Raw genomic sequence first — 23,584 nt, 5'->3', positions numbered from 1 at the left:
CTCCGAAACGGCTTGACCTGTCTTTGCCAAAAACTAATCAGCTCTTTTCCCTATCAATAGGAATCGAATGTTTTTTGAACCATTCAAATCGGTTGATCCGTACGCCCGAAAACGTGGGCGAAAATTTGTATCCATACATACATACACACACACACACACACATCCATTTTTTCTGAAGTATGCCAAAATGTTCAGAAACCTTCAAAACGTCGAGAAATGTAAAAATTTTCAATTCCGATTTTCGGCCCATTACAACAACTTACCATACGGGAAGTTAAAAATAAATATTATTTATTCGTTTAAATATTATACAGTGACGATTTTATTGCTCAAAACACTTAAAAATGTTTACATTAAGAAGAGATTTCAAATGAATCCATCTGAGGATATATTTCTAAGAAAAACGCATAACGCATATAAAATATATACATTTTTAAGCTAAATTGTAAATTCAGATTTTATATTTGAAGAATAAAACTTTGTATATTTTTGAAAATTTTGAAAAAAAAATTCTGAATATTTTGAAATTTATTTGGACCGTATTTAAAAGTTAATAATTTTGGTACGGAACCCAAAATAATGTAACAAATTTAGTACTCCTATTTAAAATCTCTACTAAATATCTGATAATTTGATGAGCATATGTTTAATGATCATTTTAGACCGCCAAATATCATTTTTTTTACATTTTCTTCTGTATCTCAGAAACCGCTACACCTGCCTTGGCAATAACTTAATAAATTCTTTATTTCGTCAATACAAGTAAAATGTTTTTTGTATCATTCAAATCGGGCACTCTGTTACCTCGAAAACTGAATTACCAATTTTGGCACTCTATGCCCGTACCATTAAAACGACTGGACCTGCCTTGGACAAAAACTATTCAGCACGTCCCCCATCAGGAATGAAATGCCTTGTTGAATCATCCGAATCGGTTGATCCGCGTTCTCGATATTGCCGATGAAAAATTGAAATGTAAAATGGCAACAAATTATAGAACAAAATGGTGCATATTTGACCTAAATCGGACAATGCAAAACATGTTAAATAAAGTCTTGAAGTTCACGTAAAAATAATGGATTTTTTCCCCAACCCAATATATATATATATATATATATATATATATATATATATGTATATATCTGATTACTATAACTTACCCTACGGGAAGTTAAAAATAAAATCCTATATAATATTAAATCCGATCAAATATCCAACCATATAAATTATGAAAAATTGTGCGCCCGCCGTTTGAAATTTGACGTTATTTATTATTATTATTATTAGAATAACAATGAACGACGAGTGAAATGAATTAATGTTATTTACAACCGTGGCATTCTAACACATTTGTAAACTATAAAGATTAGGTCATATCACGTTCATTTCGTCTTTCGATCTTTCCATCTCTCCATCTGTCCGTCACGCCGGCAAACACTTTCATACTAATTAATCTTTTCCACTTTGTTAAGTAGCCGAATTTGCATAATTCTCGAATTAGTCAAAATCTCGTGAACTTCATATATCAGTCAAAAAGCAACAATGGACGAGAGGCCCCTAATTACTGCACATGCACAACGGTACAATTTATATTTAGAGAAACGGGCCGGACGGCCGACGCTCATTAAAAACACATATTTCAATTTCATAAATACATCGTGATTATTTTCTTTTTCTACAGAGACAAAGTTTTTTATAAAAAAAAAAAAACAGAACAATTGCAAACGCAAATATTAGTTATTTAATTATTATAGTTATTTATTCATGAAATCTCAAACTAGAGGTTTCAACGCTAACGACATTTTAGATACGTTACCTTTGGATAATCGCCAAAAGAGAATAATAATTGACATAATTAATTAACACAAAAGTCGACAAAAAAGTTGTCTGTATTGGGGTGAAACATATTTTCTAAAGTACTTTTTTATTAAAAGGAATGAATATGTTTGCAGAAAACCTAGAACAATGGATAAATATGTTTACAGGGCGCTGTTGGATGCTACAAAAAGTATTTCAACAGAGATGAAAAAACTGCACAAATCCGTTGCGATTCAAGAAAAAAACATTTATATTAAATCATATTGAAGAAGAATAGGATTTTAATGAAAATTACCTGATCAGTTTTGATTTTTTCCCTTTTTGCATTTTGGCACTTCAATTTGACCTCACATAGGTCAAAATTGATAAAAAATACATTAGAAAACATATACCGTACCCCTAATACAGACAACTTTTTTTGTCACCTGTGTAATTTGCACGTAAAATAAGAGTCTAATAACAACCAGAAAGACAAAATCTACATTTCAAAGTATTGAGTGTTTGCATTTAGATGTACAGGTGTTAATAGCTTGACAAAATTATAATAAATTGGAATTTTAAAAATTAGAAGATAAGTATTCAATTAACATGTAACATGTCATGTAGGAGAAAGAGCTTAGGATAGTTGTCTATATTAATTCACTAACCTTTGTATAAAGAAACATGGCTAAAATGGAAAATATCGGTCAGCAGATTTACTCGTGGAGGTTACGAATGCAAAGAAATCTCTTCTAAGATTAATTCCTGTGAAAAACAAATGCATAATTAGAATAAATTTTATGACGATAAGAGGATCGATTTAAAATGAAACATAAATAGTTCAATATTAATAATAACGCATAGTTGAAATGAAAATTACCCTTTTTAAAAGTTAATAGTTTAAAGTTTAGACCCAAGAATAGTTCCATACCGAATCTTAAACAATTGCTATACTGTATCGTCTGCACAGTGAACAGAATTAGGAATATTAATGCACAAAGTAAAAACAAAATCAAATATTATGTAAATTATATGTTCGTACATGAAATAGACATTTTAATATAATTTTACACCACAGTGATATTCCACTCTCAAATGTGTAGTAAATGAATATTTTATGAATAATAAACCACGACACAAGAAATTGAAAAATAACGACATATCAATTAATAATAGCAAATATTGTAACAGGTCAGCATTGCTACAAAATAATATATTCACGGGAAATAAATTAAAACTTTTTTTTCTTTAGAATTGAACTAATGGATTTTAAATTTTTTGCACATTTGATGATACATTTATTTTATGAGGACTTGCATTCTTGCAATGAAAAATATAGTAAAACTAAAATATGACTGATTGAATGAAAACTTACATTGACTTAATGAATTGTTCTCAAATATCTTTTTAGTCAATGATTTAAACAGAAAAAAGGACCAAAAATGATTCCAATAGATTAAATAACACTCGACAACTATTTTCAAAGTATTCTATTCCTATTTAAAATTTCTACTTTTATCATAAATTTTAATTACTTTTGTCCAAAAATATATAAAAGTAATCTGTGTTGGGTGTATGACATATGTTTTCGAATGTATTTTTTACCGTTTAACCAAAAATATTTAACACAAAGTCAAAATTGGGGGTTAAACTACAAAAAACGGAGAAAAAAAAAGAAAAAATCTCGGGTCTAGAATTTTTCTGCGTGTTAATTAAAATCTTATAATTTCTGTTGTTTCTGGCCTTTTTCTCTTAACCCCTTGGACTGCGGGCGTCGACAACGTGTCGACGGATAGAATGAGGATCCAAAGAACACTTTTTACCAATGCGACTGCCATTGAATTACTGTTTAAATAAAACTATTTTTTTTAATAATACAGTGTGAACAGAGCTATTTTTTTAAACAAAATGTTTCAGCATATAAAAACGAAATAGGTCCAAAGACCTTCGCAGTCAACGTGTTAAATGACCTGTGCAACAAATTTCTGCAACGCTTTTTTCATCTCTAAGTATCTTTTTGTAGTTTTCAGCAATAATTTGCAAACATATTTCTAATATTATTTCTATTAGATAAATGCAAACATGTTTGCAAATTATCTAGGGGCAATGGGGAGTAAATAATATGTTAGCAAATCACTGCTAAAATTACGAAATAAAAATAACTTAAAATAATAAAAACAGCAAAATAATTAAAACATCCAAAATATTAAACTTGTTTATAAAGCAATTCATTTTCAAATTACCAGACATTCAAAAACCACCGCGTAACTATCGTGAACCCTTTTATGAATATCTCCCACTATTTCCGACCTGTCCAATCACAATGCGCGAAATTTGGGACCGTGAACTGAAATTCGTCGGCAAGGCGTTCATCAAATTTGCGGTAAGTTTATTAGACTATTTATATGAGCTGATGAAAATTATTAATTCACGTTAATACACTTAAACCAGTGGATTATTTTAATGCAATTGCAATATTTGCATGACGATGTACGCAGAAGAATACATGAATACATGGATACGTTTAATCGCAAAAGATATGGATACGTCCGTTTATTCAGAAACCCAATGGCGGGCGAAACCTTTTAATAGAGACACCAAGTTACGATAAAAATATAGTGCACCATGGAAAATCATTTATGCTATTAATACAGGTACGTGTAAAATATATTAATGATATTTTTTCATTAAATATGGCTCGGGAAAGAAAAATTGTGCAACCTCATTGTTCAGTTTTACTATAACATGAGGACCTATAATACTTATATTATACAATAGTTAAAATTGTATTCATATTTTGGCTGACAAAAGGTGATATAAACGGAAATCATAATCAGTATTCTGCACAAAGTCAACCTATTAGAAGCTAACCAACGTTCCATGTAACGGCATTCTTTTATTCAAGGCTTTAAACTTTTAGAATTGTTTTTTGCTTGCCTATAACAAGAGAATAGTAAATACACTATATAAATACTCAATAATACTTTAAAACTATTAAAATTTCTGAAAGCCTTCCACTCAGTACATCTACATAACCCTTCCACATCTTCCGTTGAATTGAAAAATACATATTTTGTGGCACTGCTTTATTTTACAATAATGGAATCATCATATAAGGAATATATCAAATATCATTAAGTATATCAAATGCATGTAAATAAAGAGGTTATTCATATTACCTATTACAAAGGTAATGTAAAATATATACATATAGAGTTATAAAATTCGAGTAGTCTTTTTATTCATTCTTAAAGTTAGGTGCTCGTTTCTCTACGAAAGCAGTCATACCTTCCAATCTGTCTTTCTGCAAAACCAAAGCATTTGCATTAATTATATAAATATTATATTATATAAATATTAATTTTTACATATATTATAGAACATAATAAGAGTGCCATATGCTCGATGTCATCAGCAATAACTTAAAGACCGAAGGGGCCAGGACAAAGAAGAATGCTGATGTTGGTTAACAAGCGGAAAAGAAAAATGCAAAAAATAGAAAGCTGAGAAACTGGTAATGAAAATGCGAAAGGAGAATTTTGTGAAGTAAAATGGGAAATGCGAACAAAGGAAGAAAGAGGAATTGTATTAAATATTCCCTGCTCTCATAGTGCAGGTCAGCATTAGAGTATAATACCAATAATAACAATCTTTAAATAAATGTAAATATATGTGAAGAACACATTCGATGCATTATTTTTATCAAAGAAAAATACACTATGCTTAAATACTGCAATGATTGCAATGAGATGAGAGTTAATATATATATATATATATATATATATATATATATATATATATATGTGTGTGTGTGTGTGAGTGTGTGTGTGTGTGTGAGTGTGTGTGTGTGCGTGTGTGTTATATAGTTACAAAATAAGATATAACAGTAAATAACAGCATTGATAATATTGCTATTATAATCTTCTTGTTGTAAGAAATACCAAAAAATATAAATTTATTGAAATGCCTGCATAAAACTTATCTTCTATTTTTTCATTATATTTTAGTATAGATTTATATAAATTATCTTTAACAGTTTTTTTTACTTACAGTGGCAAATGTAGCATGGAATGCTCTCTTCTCAAAGTGTAACCCTTCTTGCAAAGAAGTTTCCAAAGCAGTGTTAACAGCTTCTTTGCACAATGAGACAATAAGTGGAGAATGTGATGAAATTTTGTCTGCTAATTTTACAGTTTCGTCGACCAATTTATCAGCAGGGAATACCTTGCTTACCAAGCCTGAAAATAAATTGTAAGTAATTGCATATTTGATTAAACAAAGACTAATTTGATGTACACATAAAAGCAACAATTGTTCATCTAATGACATCAATTTTTATCATTATAATTAATACCAATAGTAAAATATTCTTATGTCTGAGTTTGATAACTAACCCATTTTTTCGGCCTCTTCAGCTGTGACCATGTTGCCAGTAAGACATATTTCCATAGCCTTAGATTTGCCAACAGATCTGTAATAAATATGTATAATTTATTATCTATATTACGATCAAATAACAAACAAAATTTTATTTAATGTAGGAATTATAATCACAAGACAATTTAATTATCAAAAGTAGTCTCTATATATATATAATTATATATATATAGGTATATTATTAAAAAAAATTCTCTATACCTGGTCAAACGTTGGGTGCCACCAGCTCCAGGGATTGTTCCAATTGCAATTTCAGGCTGACCAAAACGAGCCTTATCTCCAGCATAAATAATATCACACATCATGGCCAATTCACAGCCACCACCCAACTATAACATAAGAATATCATTTACACTTAAATTCATAAGCAATTGAAATTTTGAGAAAAAGAAGCTTAAAATTTGTAAATTTTAGATTGTTGCAATAGAATTATAATTGAAGTTTGAAACATGTAAGTATTTTATTTATTTACAGCAAATCCGTTGACAGCAGCAATCACAGGCTTTCGGAATTGAGCAATTCTGGACCAATGACATAAGAAATTATCTCGAAGAGTTTCCGAATAAGTTTTGTTTTGCATTTCCTTGATATCAGCACCAGCTGCAAAAGCTTTTTCACTTCCTGAAAAATATGAAACAATTATACATTACAAAAATTGCAGCTATTATATTGATATAATGGTAACGGTAATCAAGTGGATTGAAAAAATGATTATAATCTGCTGAAGTCTTTGGCATATATATATATGGTAAGACATTTTATTATGTCATTTTATTATCTGTATCTACACTTTTATATGATTACGTTTCGAGTTTTGTGATTTTTAATCATGAACAAAATATTTATTTATGAAATATTTTCAAATAATATGTAACATACATACTCTATCTACATGAAAGTAATAATCAAATTTATTTCAGTGTGAGAAATTATTATGGTCTGCTAGAGTCTTTCGCATATATGGTAAGACATTTTATCATGCCATGTTATTATCCATATCTACACATTTATATGATTTGTTTGGAGTCTTGTGATTTTTAATCATGAACGAAATATTTATTTATGAAATATTTTCAAATAATATGTAACTAACATACTCCATCTACATGAAAGTAATAATCAAATTTATTTCAGTGTGAAAAATTATTAGAATCTGCTAGAGTCTTTTGCATATATGGTAAGACATTTTATTATGCCATTTTATTATCTGTAAATACACTTTTATATGATTATGTTTCGAGTTTTGTGATTTTTAATCATGAGCAAAATATTGATTTATGAAGTATTTTCAAATAATATATAACATACATACTCAATCTACGTGAAAGTAATAATCAAATTTATTTCAGTGTGAAAAATTATTATCTGCTAAAGTCTTTCGCATATATGGTAAGAGATTTTATTATGCCATTTTATTATCCATATCTACACATTTATATGATTTGTTTAGAGTCTTGTGATTTTCAATCATGAACAAAATATTTATTTATGAAGTATTTTCAAATAATATGTAACATACGAGTACATACTCAATCTGCATGAAAGTAATAATTAAATTTATTCCAGTATGAAAAGTTATTATAATCTGCTAGAGTCTTTGGCATATATGGTAAGATATTTTATCATGCCATATTATTATCCAAATCTACACATTTATGGTAAGACATTTTATCATGACATGTTATTATCCATATCTACACATTTATATGATTTGTTTGGAGTCTTGTGATTTTCAATCATGAACGAAATATTTATTTATGAAGTATTTTCAAATAATATGTAACATACATACTCAATCTACATGAAAGTAATAATCAAATTTATTCCAGTGTGAAAAATTATTATAATCTGCTGAGTATTTGGCATTTATGGTAAGACATTTTATCATGCCATGTTATTATCCTTATCTACACATTTATATGATTTGTTTAGAGTCTTGTGATTTTCAATCATGAACGAAATATTTATTTATGAAGTATTTTCAAATAATATGTAACATACATACTCAATCTGCATGAATGTAATAGTCAAATTTATTTCAGTGTGGAAAATTATTATAATCTGCTAGAGTCTTTGGCATATATGGTAAGATATTTTATCATGCCATATTATTATACCACTTTTATATGATTTGTTTAGAGTCTTGTGATTTTTAATCATGAACGAAATATTTATTTATGAAGTATTTTCAAATAATATGTAACATACATTCTCAATCCACATGAAAGTAATAATCGAATTTATTCCAGTGATAACAATCAGGCATCGAACATGAAGAAACAAACAAGTAACAGATTATTAATCTAACAGAATAAAAGCATGCTTATTATGATCCATAAGGATATTAGCATTAAATACATAAGTAAGTGATTATAGTGCATTTTTTATTTTACTTTGTGATTCTATCCACATATCATCTTTTAAATAATAATATTGAGGTACAGCCTGTTCATTTTTAATATTGAATATAACTTCCATTCATAAATTGCAATTCATATATCAATGTCTGATCTTTACAGCAAAATAATGATCTAATTGATTTCAATACAAACCATTAAAAAATAGAACATAAAGAATCATGTAATTCAACAGAAATATAATTACATCAAAGAGCATTATATTTATAAGTTAATTAAATAAAGCATAAAAATGATTTATTATAGTAACATGAATAGAGGTTTATATTGTTTTTACCTGTGATGACAACAGCTCCAACGTTAGCATCAGATTCATGTTTATCCAAAACATCATTAATTTCACACACCAATTTATCACAAAGAGCATTCAATGCCTTTGGTCTATTTAAGGTAATTAAAAGAACATTGTTTTTGGCTCCTACTTTTTCAGTCTTGATGAATTCATATGTTGCTGGTGCTGTGAACATTCCAATTCATTTTTTATCGAAATAATCATTAGATAATAAGGGCGAACAAATTATCTAGGATAATATTAATTTAATTAATACAATTACTGTCATATCTTAACATGTAATAGTACAAATATGCATGTGAAATCATCAGATAAGCCAAGAGAATTTTATGTAGATAATTATTTCAAACAAAAAAGTAACTGTGGCTTAGGAATGCTTTCATTAAAAAAACTGTTTGTTTTTAATTCCAATTCATTTTTTATCGAAATAATCATTAAATTAGTTTTAACATTATATTAAGTAAAAGGGAACAAGTTATCTAGGATAATATTAATTTGATTTTAACTCTAATAAATAGACATGTAATAATGCAAATATGCATATGTGAACATTTGCTAAGTCAAGAGTATTTTATGTAGAAAATTATTTCAAACAAAAAACTAATAATGGTGACTTAGGAATGGATAAATTAAAAACTATTTGTTTTTAATTTTAAAAGTCTTAATGTGTAATGTGTTAATGTTGATTGTTACAAAACCTATAGGTAAATTAATTATTAATGAATAAATATTAATTAATAATGAAGTAATTCTTCTGAAGCAATATATAAAATAACAAGTTAAATGTTTATAGAAGATTATATAAATGTTAGATTATATAAATGTAAAAATTATATTAATGTTATTGAATTTTTACATATAGCTCGACATCAAAATGAAATAACCTTAACACATTAGTTATTAATATATTAATCCAAAGTGTTAATTATAATGTTAATAATAGAAATGACTAATGATTTAAAAATTTGAAAAATTCATAGAAATATTTTTCATGTAAAGTATTTTAATAATGGATCAAGATTTATATTTTACAAATACTTTACATTTTTGTCAAAGGATTGCTGTTTATTTTCATTTTAATTTAAAATTGAATTGATTTATCTCATAAGAAACAAACCATAAATTTGGAATTCTTAATTACAAAACTTTAGGTTGGATTCTGGACCAACATAAAATATGAAAGAAAATGCAATTAAAGAAAGTATTGTGTTAGAATTAAGAAATAAAATTATTTAATTAATGCGTTATATGGTAGATTATCTTTGGTTAAATTAAAAATCAAAATCTTAATGTTAAATCAATTACGAGACCCTATACGAGTAGTACAGCAGAGGTCATTGCGGACAAGGTCAGTAGCATTTAGCAACTTGTTAAATGTTAGTCTTGTGTTAAAATCACATGCCTTAATTAGTTAATTGTTAATTAAAATAAAACAAACAGTATTAATCTAGATGTTAATGCCGATAAAGTCACTGCACCCACGTCAACAGCGTACATGCAATGATTATTTAAAAAAATAAACAAAAACAATTATGCATATTGAATTCTTTCTTACATGCTGTGCTATATAATTTAATGTTTGTGTTGGCCAATTTAGCTAGGCCCATGGCCCGGCTCACTAAAACTCTTGAAGCTGAAGCCATTGCGGTATGTTTAATATTAATAAACTTTTTTCTAATAACCTACAACGACGACGTTCGACTACAGAATGTCGTAGCAGATTAATTTGATTGGACTTCAGCCGGGACATGGAAAAACATCGTAAATATTGCATAATATAAGCCTGAGCAACATGCAACCGAGAAGACGATAGTGACAGCAAATGCTATGTGAGGTTAAGGGGATATAACATGCTGTATTGTTTGAAAAAAGAGCGCCAAGACATAACTATGCTATTATACAATTATAATTTATATTGTTTCTTGGTTATACAAAATACTAGATTTTATAATTAAAAATATTGTAATATTAATGATAAAGAATACAATAAAGTTAATATACCCCGTAGAGTTAATGGGCCGAAAATCGAAAATGAAAATTTTTGCATTTCTCGACGTTTTCAAGGTTTCTGAACATTTTGGCATACCTCAGAAAAAATGGTTGTGTTTGTGTGTTTTGTATGTCCGCATTTTTTCGTCCACGTTTTGGAGCGCACGGATCAACCGATTTGAATGGTTCAAAAAACATTCGATTCCTATTGATAGGGAATTGTGCTGATTAGTTTTTGGCAAATGCAAATGCAGCTGTTACAGAGATACGGAGCAAAGAGTTCAGAAAATAAAAATCGAGTTTTTGAGAGAGCGGAGTATCCGATTTGAATGATCCAAAAAATATTCAATTCGTAATGATGCGGAGAGTGGTGATTAGTTTTTGGCAAAGGCAGATCCAGCCGTTTCGAAGATACAAGGCTAAATGCACAAAAAAATTCAGATTTTGGGAGAACTAAGCATCCGATTTGAATGATTCAAAAAACTTTCTGCTTGTGTTAGCAGAAGAATTGCTTTTGGATTTTTTTTTTCAAAATATTTTTTTTGTATATAGAAAATAATTCAGATTTTAATTTTAATTCTTGCTAAAGTTCTAAAGCTCACTTGTATACTTTAAATAAATAATTTTAACTTCGGCAATTCGGTTTATGTAATTCTTATAAATATTAGACAATGTTACAATATATTAATCTATTTCATCTTTGCTAAAATAAATAATATTCAATCGATATATGAGTAATGCATGAATAATAGTTCAAAAATTTCATTTTTGCAACAGTTTTAAATTGTTTTTATTTTATCTTAATCTTCACAAAAAACTTTTAAATCTATGTATTATATGTTTTTTCGACGTTACATATCATTCTGAATAGTTCGAGGCCAAAAAAGTAAGTATAACGTTACCAGATTACAAGACCAATAAAACAAAAAAAAAACGTTGAAACCAAAATTTGAACTTTTGTCGATAGTTTCTCAAAAACGGCTGGACCAATTTCAAAAATGTAAAAGCCATAAGATGTAACTCATGGTTAAATGGTTACATGGTTAACTCGAGGTCTCATGTTGGTTAATTTTGGGAGAGGATTGGCCGGTCCGTTTCTTTAATATTAGAATCAAAGTGCAAAAGTTTTCGATCACAAATCTGCAAAAAAGTCTGAAACAAATTTGTAAACTGAAAGATATCTATATATATTATATTCCGTCGTAAATGAATTTTAAAAAAATTGGCGGTTTTAATGAAACTTAATAATGCGATAAAGATCATGGTCTAATTGAAACTCCCTAAAATATTGTAGTCCTACAAAAAGTGGTTGAATTCTAAAAACTCATTAATTTTGGGGACGTATAATGAAATATGCATGCAATAAAAAGCGAAATATTAAATTGAATAATATTAATAAATCATGTTTTATGTGTCACATTTGAACGACACCAGTAGGGCCATCTATGAAAAATTATTCACACTATTGTTGTACACTAAAGGTGCGTTCACACCTAACGAACGAACACGAACGAACATGTCGAACAAGAAAATACAAAGAAGAACGAACAGGAACACGAACGAACGCAAGAAATTCCAAACGAACTTGAACAAGCGCTTAAAAGCAGTGAGCGCTTGAATTTTCGTTGTTCGTAGATGTTCCGTGAAACGTCAGTTTTATTATTGATATGGATGTAAGCTTTAATCATACGGCATTTTCACTGGTTTTTGTGTGATTTTTGTTCGTGTATATTTTGTAAATATACTGTAAATAAATTATTCAATAAATTTCACTCAGTTTTTGTATTTAATATTTATATTTTGAGTCGTTTTCTTTCCTCAGCATTCATATTCGGAGCAAGCTGAACATTCCAGGCTTGAGCTAACTATACTCAATTTTCATACTCTCATCCTCAACATATATGTTGAATGTCTATGTATGATAACAAGTTTAATATTTACTTGTAAAGACTGCAATCATACTCTTCTTTTATCTATGACTGCAATTTCTTCTTTACTGCAGCTTCTGACATCCCAAACGTTTTGCCTACACTTTCCCAAGCATCGTTTTTTTTTCTAATAATTTTATAAAAAGGGTCTTTAGTCTCCCATATTATAGGAAACTTTTCTATTTCATTTATGAATGATAAAATTACGTCATTTGACCATCCCATAATTTATTCAAAATTTTCAAACTGTACACAATAATTAAAAGTAAATATTATTAAAATTTTCAAACATTAAAATTATTAACATTATTATTAAATTATTAAAAAAATATTATTAAATTATTAAAATTATTAAAACAAAAATGTTCGTTTGCGTTCGTTGAGACGTCCACACTGCACATACGAGTTCAAACATGAACGAACAATTCCCTTTGATGTACCGACAAGTTGCGGAACATTGCTCGCCATGTTTGTTTATGTTCGTTTGTGATCGTCGTGGCTCCACACTATGCTGTTGCCGTTTGTTCTGGTACGTTCTTTTATGTTCGTTCGTGTTCGTTCGTTAGGTGTGGACGCACCTTAACAAACAGTGTTGTCATAAACGTCAAGAAGCCGGTGTTTTCATAGTTTATTGTGAAATAATTAATTAATAGAAATAGTAGATTGAAAGTTTTAAATTATTATTTGTGTATTTTGTGCCTGCCTAATAATAATTCTGAAACAAGGTGCGTTATCATACTGACAATAATAATTACTCGTTTTAACCTCATTTATATATACATATTTTTATATAAGAATAAATAATCAGCTAATTTCCATATATTAAATTTGCTGACAAAATTATATTAAAAAGAATTTTTTATATCACTGTATTCTAAGCAATTCCAAGCTTCTGTATTATAGGGCCATATGTTCCGCTTTAAAATGCTTTTGTGAATCATTTATATGTCATCTATGCAATAACTTATTTATTATAATATATAACCATAAATACAAAATACGCCCGTTTGTTTTATTAAAAAAACATCAATTAAAAAAAATAGTGGTGTATGGCATCGTGCCTTAAGGCAAATTTCTGTTACTTCCCGTGCCGTAATGAAATATTCGAGAAATATTAAATGTTTTCAAATATATTATTATAAATACGTATATATGTATACAGAATGGTAAATAAACAAAATTTAATCAATTGAATTTAAAATGATGGACATTGTTCGATATTTATAAGAATTATATTATTTGCAAAGTTAAAATTATTTATTTGAAGTATATATGTGAGCTTTAGAACTATAGCTAGAATTAAAATTAAAATTCAAATTATTTTCGATATCAAAAAAAAAAAAATTTCTAAAAGCAATTGTTTTGTCAACACAAGCAGAAAGTATTTTGAATCATTCAAATCGGATGCTTAGTTCTCTCAAAAACTGCTATTTTTTGCATATTTAGCACGGTGTTTTCGAAACGTCTAGACCTGCCTTTTCCAAAAACTAATCACCATTTCTCCCCGTCATTACGAATTGAATGTGTTTTGGATCATTGAAATCGGATGCTTTGTTGTCTCAAATAATCGATTTTTATTTTCTGCACTCTTTGCCCCGTATCTCCAAAAAGGCTGGACCTGCTTGTGACAAAAACTAATCAGCACATTTCCTTATAAATAGGAATCGAATGTTTTTTGAACCATTCAAATCGGTTGATCCGTGCGCCCGAAATCGTGAACGAAAAATTGTATCCATACATACATACACACATACACACACACATCCATTTTTTCGGAAGTATGCCAAAATATCCAGAAACCTTAAAAACGCGAAGAAATGCAAAAATTTTCAATTTCGATTTTTGGACGATTACAATAACTTGCCCGACGGAAGTTAAGAATACCCTTTATTTATATTTATATATAGTTGAAGTAGATCAACTGCTTTATTATTATATTATAGAGTAGCTATTTGTTTATATGTGAACAGCAATCAGAACAATGTGCTGGTGTTGTCTTGTGGTGTACATTCTTTATTGAAGTAAAACTTCTTTAGGCGCGATATGGGTGTAAAAATTTCTTTAGGCTACACGGGTGTAAATCCGTACAAATGCAACGAAAACGCCAATGTGAAGTTGAACACTACGACGCCGTAAGCGCTGATGTCGCGAGTATTCACTCCCGTCATGTCATGCGTAAGTCGAGCGCTAAACCCTATATGAACTTGCATTAATTGAATCACGTTTTTTTACAAAAGAAGAGGTTGCTGTATTATGTCCTCATGGAATAAGACTTTTCTTAGAGAATAAATGTATCATGGAATATAATAAATTTATACTGAATCTCGTTGAAGACAAAATAATATCTACTGCCACGGATATTTGTGTAGGTTGCCATGCGACATATCAACAATCATACATTCGTCAACAGTTTCACAAAAATCGGTTATTGATACCGGGGGTTTGCCGTATGAAATAATTTTAGTTCTGAATAAATTTTACATAATAACAACTAATATTGATGTAAGTGATGGCTTAGCTAATGGTTGTGTAGGAAAATTAGTGTACATAGAACGTGGCGATAATGATGAACTTCTACGTTTATGGTTTGAATTTCCTGGTAAGATAGGTAACAAAATAAGAAGAAAGCTGCACATCATATTCAAACTCTTAATATCAGTAGGACAGCTGTGCCGATTCTCAGGAAATCTTCATCTATTCCAATGAATAGAAATAAAATCATATTTGTCAAAAGAAATCATTTTCCTTTAGTGTCTGCTTGTGCACTCACAATACACAAATCACAAGGTGGTACTTTTGATAAAATTGTATATGAATACAATAAAACACATAATCAGCAGCTTCTATATGTTGCATTATCACGAGTTACCAACATTAATGGATTGTTCATCATTTCTAAAACAACGACAAAAAATTTTATTATGGAAGAAAACGGCCAGCAGGATTAATGGACTTAAAAACTGAATTCCAAAGACTTTCAACTTGTAGATTAATAACACAAGAAGAAAAATTGAGTGAGATAATAAGTTTGAACGGCATTTCATTGCTTTCCTTTAACTGCCAAAGTTTACGAGCTCATTTGCCTGATCTGCAAGATAAAGTGCTACAACGTTGTACGTTTTTGTTATTTTCGGAAACTTGGATTAATAATGAAGAACGAATTAATATTCAGAACTATTACTGCGTTACTCAATACAAACGATCAAACTCAAGAGCAGGTGGTGTAGCTGTCTAATGTCTATCATTCATGTTCAGATACTCTTCATAATGCGACTCCTATGCAGTTTCTTGCGCCAAAAATATTACTGGATATTCCTAATGAAATTACATAAGTAGGTGATATTGCAGTTGTCCGCTGTATGAACACACAGAATCAAACATTGATTATAGTCGTCCTTTAAATTTCTCCCAATAAAAACATATCAAATATTATTGAATTGAACATCAGCAGTTACTTCATTTTTCTAATAAGGGTGCAAAACTTTTAAACACTAATCACAACGAGATACCATTAATTCTTGCTGGAGATTTCAATGTCAATTTTCGTTCAGAAGAATCTCAACCATTAATTGATTTTTTAAATAATAAATTTAATTTAACGATGAATAATTCTCCATTTGATTCAACCACAAGATATGGCTCGACTATTGATGCAGTTTTCTCCAGAAATGTACATAGTTTACAAAGCAAAATTTATGTCTCTCATTTTAGTTATCACAAACCTATTATATCATATATGAAATATGATAGCAATTAATCTATCGTTGTTGTTTTAAACTGTGTTATTGATGTTATGTGATTATTAATAAATGATTTTTAAAATTCAAATATGATGTTTTTTATTTTTATCTTAATTGTCTACTCATACAATATTAAAAGTTTTACTTCAATCGCGTGTGATCCTTACGCGCACTCTTTTTTTTTTAATCTAGTATTTCTAGAAGGCAACTCAGTGGTTGGGCATTCCTTTCTTGATGAAAATATATTATATTTCTAATAGTAGTGAAACTATACAATATCACAAAGATCTATTTTTATTTTATATCGTATTCGAGATCTATGATTTTAATTTCAATTGAAAATCATTACTGCTCGATATCAAGCTGGCCAAGTTGGGTATCGAACCCAGACCTGTTTTTGCAAATTCACGGGGCCGAGCTCAGTTAGCAAAATAGATACTACTTAGGGGGCGTCTCTTAATCACGTGAGGTTTTTAGGGGGGGGGGGTCTATGTAGGTGTATGATAAGATAACGTGTATTTATTTTTTAACTGTTTTTTTTTAAAAAACATTCAAACATTTTCAAAAAAAATTTTTTTTTTTTTATTTTTTCACGCAACTAAAAATACACGTGATGTTTGGTGAGGGAGGGGGGGTAATTTTGAATATCACCACGTATCACCAATGGAGAGGGGAGTCCAAAAATCCTTAAAAAACTCGCTCTCGTGATTAATGGACGCCACCTTAGTTTCTAAATTTTTTCAGGACGTTAAGGTATAATACTATCATCCTGTTATCTTATGTTTCTCATTTTTTGATTAGATGTATGCACAAGATTACCCCAACAAAGACGCCGACGTATGGTATTCTAATAAAAAGACATTCTGCTTCATTAACTTTTTTATTATTGGATAGATGCCCAAACATATTTTATCGTATGTATACAGGTGGCTGTATGGTATTTCAACCATTTTAGAACGCTATCATTTCTAAAACCGCTCATCAGACAGATGACAGATTTATAGAGTAATTGTTCATTAGTTTTTCACAAGCGTACAAAAGCATTTCGACCATATTGCATTAAAAAAAAAAAAGTTATTCTGCTGAAGTTAAGCGTGATAGTGCGATTGCTTCATATTTTAGCTGAAAACCTTAAGTGCTATCTTTAGAGCCCTCCAGCATTTAAATGCGGAACAAATATTTTGTTTCTCGTACCATATCTCGTAACCGTGATACACTCAGTGTTACACCGCGTTTAAAATGGACGAAAAAAAACAACTAACAACACCAGAAATGATCCAAAAAGTATAGGCAAAAATCGATCGAAATTCGGATCGCAGTGGTAAAAAAATGGTTCGTGAGCTGACTATCACAAAACGGATGCAACACATATTGAGAAATGAGCTTGGACTAAAGCCACTGAAGTTCCAAAAAGTGCAAGAGCTCATCGATGCACAGAAAAAAGTTAGACGGGAAGGAGCCAAGGGTTGCTTCGCTTGCACGAAAGTGGCTAGTTACCGAATTTGGTTTTCTCAGAGATGGTAAGACATTCCAAATCGAGCAGTTTGGTGACGAACAAATGATAGGTTTACTTGCCAAAAGGTCAGCTAACATTTACACCTTCGATTGGCCACCAAAACTCAAGCGCCGCCGACGGTAACGGTGTGAATCACCGTAACGGCGATGGTGACATTCCGCTCTTATTCATCGGACCGTGGATCAAAATAATTGCCGAAATTAACGGGAAAATGTTTAAGGCAGTATTGAAGTCCTGGGTATTTAAAAATTTTGGCCGCAGACCATGAACAATCCAACAGGAACTCACCACCATCAAACTCAGCACGCGTCAACCGAAAATGGCTTAAAAAAGAGGTTTTTTTGCTTCATTTCCATTGCACAATAGCCACCAAAATCTCTGGATCTAAATTCGTTGGACTTTTGTGCCTGGACATTTGGAGAGTAAGGTTCACACTAAAAAATACCAAAGTGTCGATCATCCCAAGAAGAAAAGAGCCAGAAAGGTAATTCAGGTTTTGAGAGAACGGAGCATCCGATTCCAATAATTCAAAAAACATTTTACTTGTATTGACAAAATGAACAACTGATTACATTTTTGGAAAGACAGGTTTTGCGGTTTCGGAGAACAAGTAACAAATTGCGGTGAAAAATGATCATTAGACATATGCACATCAAATTATCAGATATTTTATAGAGATTCTAATAACAAGTCAATAAAAAAAATCAAAAATTTTAATTTTTGATACGGGAGCAATTTACCTTAAGACACGAAGCCATGCACCATTAGTTTCTAAATTTTTTCAGGACAGTTAAGGTTAATACTATCATCCTGTATTATTAGTGTTCTCATTTTTTTGATTATATGTATGCACTGAAGATTAGTCCAACCAAGACTCGAAACGTATGGTATTCTAATAAAGACATTCTGCTTCATTAAACTTTTTTTATTATTGGATAGATGCCCAAACATATTTTATCGTATGTATACAGGGTGGCTGATATGTATTGCAACCAATTTTAGAACGCTATCATTTCTAAACCGCTCATCAGACAGATGACAGATTTATTAGAGTAATTGTTCATTTAGTTTTTCACAAGCGTACAAAAGCATTTCGACCTATTGCATTAAAAAAAAAAAAGTTATTCGTGCTGGAAGTTAAGCGTGATAGTGCGATTGCTTCATATTTAGCTGGAAAACCTTAAGTGGCTATCTTTAGAGCCCTCCAGCATTTAAATGCGAACAAATATTTTGTTTCTCGTACCATATCTCGTAACCGTGATACACTCAGTGTTACACCGCGTTTAAAAAGTGGACGAAAAAAAACACTAACAACACCAGAAATGATCCAAAAAGTATAGGCAAAAATCGATCGAAATTCGGATCGCAGTGGTAAAAAAATGGTTCGTGAGCTGAACATATCACAAAAACGGATGCAACACATATTGAGAAATGAGCTTGGACTAAAGCCACTGAAGTTCCAAAAAGTGCAAGAGCTCATCGATGCACAGAAAAAAGTTAGACGGGAAGGAGCCAAGGGGTTGCTTCGCTTGCACGAAAGTGGCTAGTTACCGAATTTGGTTTTCTCAGATGGTAAGACATTCCAAATCGAGCAGTTTGTGAACGAACAAAATGATAGGGTTTACTTGCCAAAAAGGTCAGCTAACAATTTACACCTTCGATTGGCCACCAAAACTCAAGCGCCGCCGACGGTAACGGTGTGAATCACCGTAACGGCCGATGGTGACATTCCGCTCTTATTCATCGACCGTGGATCAAAATAATTGCCGAAATTATCGGGAAAATGTTTTAAAGGCAGTATTGAAGTCCTGGGTATTTAAAAATTTTGGCCGCAGACCATGAACAATCCAACAGGACTCACCACCATCAAACTCAGCACGCGTCAACCGAAAATGGCTTAAAAAAGAGGTTTTTTTGCTTCATTTCCATTGCACAATAGCCACCAAAATCTCTGGATCTAAATTCGTTGGACTTTTGTGCCTTGGACATTTTGGAGAGTAAGGTTCACACTAAAAAATACCAAAGTGTCGATCATCCCAAGAAGGCGCCTCGCCGGGAATGAGCCAAAGTACCCCAGAGCCACTTTCGTGCAGCTCGTTATGGTTTTTCTGCCGTTTGAAGGCCATAATTCGTGCCAAAGGTGGCAAATTAGAACACATCTCAACTGATTCTAAAATTTGATGTCATTTCCGACATTTTTGCTTTTGAACAATGAAATATAAAATGAAAATGACAAAGTTATATCGCTTTACTTTGTTGCATTACATATCAGCCACCCTGTATATGTGTGTTTGTGCAATATAATTAGATAAATCGATCGATATCATGTGATTATCTATTTCTTGAGGAATCTGCATTGTAATCCTCTAACGACGTATTTAGAGCTCTATCTTTATTTGTTTTTGATATATAAAATCGTGTCAAGCAAACACTTAAACAAAAGATTTAATATAATAACAGGGCTTGTAAGAATTATGATCCTTTTTGGTACAAAATTCTAATCAGCGAAATTTTACAGCGGTCCTTTCTTCTGTGCCATTTGGGTGTTGCATGATACATTTCTACCAACTTATGTTACGATCGCGCTATGTCAAGATTTATTTTTGGCAGCATTATTTTTATAACACGCAAATGATTTTGAAGTATTTTTTTCACTTATCTGTAGCATAGGTTCTCAATATATCAATGCTATGAATTGTTAGAATCGTTCGATTTATATTAATTTACTGTGAAAATCTAATTAATCATCATAATAATTTTAAAATAATTCGATTTATTTATGAATATGTGTTTTTGAATTTATTATGAGGAATGAAACAGAGGTTTATTTATTCATAAATTCAAAGCATATCTTCAGTGTAAGTCTGCATATGCTTTTTTATTCTTATATTATGAATATAGTGATCTTCATAGTTAATCTGATTTTATTTTCAGAGATGTAGTACATACTTTAACAGTTAGTTCTAAGAAATGACTCGGATCAAATTGAAAATTTGAAAGGCGCACCTTTAGGGCCAAACGCATTGTGGGAATTTGGAGGTCATATATTTAACAATCAAAAAACTTTCTATTGTCTTAACTACGCAATAGTTTCACGAAAAAAAATCTAAAACCTTTACTCTGTAAATGTTTTGAGAATACCTAATATTTATTACTAATTGTAAGCTATGCATACTCAGGTTCATAAAATTATGCACTGTAATTATGTAGTGTAATTATTTATGTACTACTTTTTGCAGAAGACGCAAATGGTCAGGTCTCATATATATCTAGTTATATTCTCTAGTTTTTAAGAAAGTTAGGAAGCCCCATCGACACAAAAACTTTTTTTTAAATATTGTTCTAGTAAGATACAACTGAAATCTACTCAATGTTTTAGTGATAACTAATGAAATAAATTAAAAACAAAAATATAATTAATTATTAGATGTTTTCTCCTTATGACTAACTATTTTTTAATTCGACCTGCTTCAATTTAGTGCAGCTTTAATGAATATAGATATATTAAGTTTTTATTAATTTTGAATACGTTGACTTTACACGTACAGTTATCAATGGCAATGGTTAAAATTGAAGTCTCTATTTTTTCTGCTCTGTCTACTTTTTATCTGATACTGACAATGGAAACCTTAGGCTTACTCCCTGGGATTTTGTTAAAGAGAACCCTTTAAAATATTATAGTCGTATGAGAAATTTTGACTATCAACTTTATCACCATGCGAAATTTCATTAAAATTCCAGAAGAGTAAACCTGAGAACCTCGTGAATATAAAAGTATCCTGAAGCGTTTATACAATAATTATGCTAAAATGTTTCTTTCAAAATTTAATTACAATAACTAATACGTAATGTTGTCTAACAACATAATACTATACTATAGTATCAGCAACCCAGTACAATTTTAAATTGCAAACGACAGAAAAATTATTGACTATACTTAGGGTAAATTATAATATCAGAAAAAAATAGAAAACTAGCGGTGCATGGCATCGCGCCAAATTGCTGAAACTTTCTATACCCAAAATTATTTTTTTTAAAAAGATTCAAAATTATTTTAAAACTTTGAAAAAATTAGATTTAGAATTTTTGAAATAATTCGACTTTTTTGAAAAATTTGATTTTTTTATATTTTGAAATATTTTTTTTCAAAGCAATCGCGCTGCGTACAGATGAAATATAGTAAATTCCGCCTTAAAGTCTAACGGATAAATATTGATACGGAACTCGAAGAAATGTAAACAAAATTTGTTCTTATTATTAAAATTTCTAAAAAATATCTGATAATTTGATGTGCATATGTCTAATGATCATTTTTGACTGCCGAATGGAATTTGTTTTTCACTTTTTTATGGAATCTCCCAAACGGCTAGATCTGCCTCCCCAAAAATTTTATCAGTTCTTCATTTCGTCAATAAAAATATAATATTTTTTTGAATCATTCACATCGGACGCTCCGTTATCTCAAAGGCTAAAATAGCATATTTGGCCCTTTTTGCCCCGTATCTTCGAAACCCCTAGACCTGCTTTTCCGATAAACTAATCAGCACGTCAATACGAACCGAGTGTTATTTGAATTACTCAAATCGATTCACGAAACCGCGACGCTAGAACAGCTACGCAGCGCGATTGCTTTAAAAAAAGTTCAAGATTTTTTAAAAAAAATCAAGATACAATAGAAAAATCTAATTTGTTTAAAGCTTAATTATCGAAACAGGAAGTTCCAGTAATTTGCCTTAAGAAACGATTCCACGCACCACCAGTTTTTGAAAGTTTTTGGCTGATATAAGTGAGTTATAAAAAATATAGTTAACTTACAGAAAAGATAGCATTGGCCTACTGCCAATAACTAATTAACTTCCCGTAGGGCAAGTTATAGTAATCGCAAAAAAATCGAAAATGAAAATTTTTATATATCTTTACGTTTCAGAGGTTTCTGAATATTTTGGCATACCTAAGAAAAAATGGATGTATGTGTGTGTGTGTGTGTGCGTGTGTGTGTGTGTGCGTGTGTGCGTGTGTGTGTGTGTATGTATGTACGTGTGTGTATGTATGTGCGGATACAAATTTTCGTCGACGATTTCGGGAACACGGATCAACCGATTTGAATAATTCAAAAAACATTCGATTCGTATTGATAAGAAGACGTGCTGATTAGTTTTTGGCGAAGGCAGGTCTAGCCGTTCCGAAGATACGGGGCAAAAAGTGCCGAAAACGGTAACTCAGTTTTTAAGAGAACGGAGCGTCCGATTTAAATAATTCAAAAAACATTTCACTTGTATTGACAAGATGAAGAATCGATACAATTTTCATAAAGGTAGGTCTAGCGGTTTCGGAGATATGGAGGAAAAAGTAAAAAAATGAGCCATTTGGCGGTCAAAAATGATCATTAGACATATGCACATCAAATTATCAGATATTTTATAGAGATTTTAACAATAAGTATACATTTTGTTAACATTCCTATGGGT

General features: G+C 30.3%; 1 protein-coding gene across 4 annotated transcripts in view; it reads right to left on the bottom strand.

Annotated features, from left to right (window-relative positions):
• Window positions 1-5,000: 5,000 nt before the first annotated feature.
• LOC113375696 (probable enoyl-CoA hydratase, mitochondrial) overlaps window positions 5,001-23,584 on the bottom strand; it is a 32,361-nt gene continuing 13,777 nt past the window's right edge. For 2 of the 4 annotated variants that reach the window (XM_026615640.1, XM_026615641.1), the window contains exons 2-7: window positions 8,929-9,108; window positions 6,707-6,855; window positions 6,436-6,563; window positions 6,192-6,268; window positions 5,848-6,035; window positions 5,001-5,101 (exon numbers count right to left, since the gene is read on the bottom strand). In XM_026615640.1, coding sequence (XP_026471425.1) covers window positions 5,036-5,101; window positions 5,848-6,035; window positions 6,192-6,268; window positions 6,436-6,563; window positions 6,707-6,855; window positions 8,929-9,108 — 788 coding nt within the window. In that variant the 3' untranslated portion in view covers window positions 5,001-5,035. Of the gene's footprint in view, window positions 5,102-5,847; window positions 6,036-6,191; window positions 6,269-6,435; window positions 6,564-6,706; window positions 6,856-8,928; window positions 9,109-10,498; window positions 10,682-23,584 lie in introns of those variants that run through there. The other 2 variants (XM_026615639.1, XM_026615638.1) reach the window with 2 other exon arrangements.

This window comes from Ctenocephalides felis, unplaced genomic scaffold (assembly GCF_003426905.1).
Source record: "Ctenocephalides felis isolate EL2017-DRISC unplaced genomic scaffold, ASM342690v1 CF-g0.4_SCAFFOLD_01886, whole genome shotgun sequence".
Taxonomy (NCBI): domain Eukaryota; kingdom Metazoa; phylum Arthropoda; class Insecta; order Siphonaptera; family Pulicidae; genus Ctenocephalides; species Ctenocephalides felis.
The sequence above is the reverse complement of the archived record's forward strand: the minus strand, read 5'-3'. Positions and strand labels throughout refer to the sequence as shown.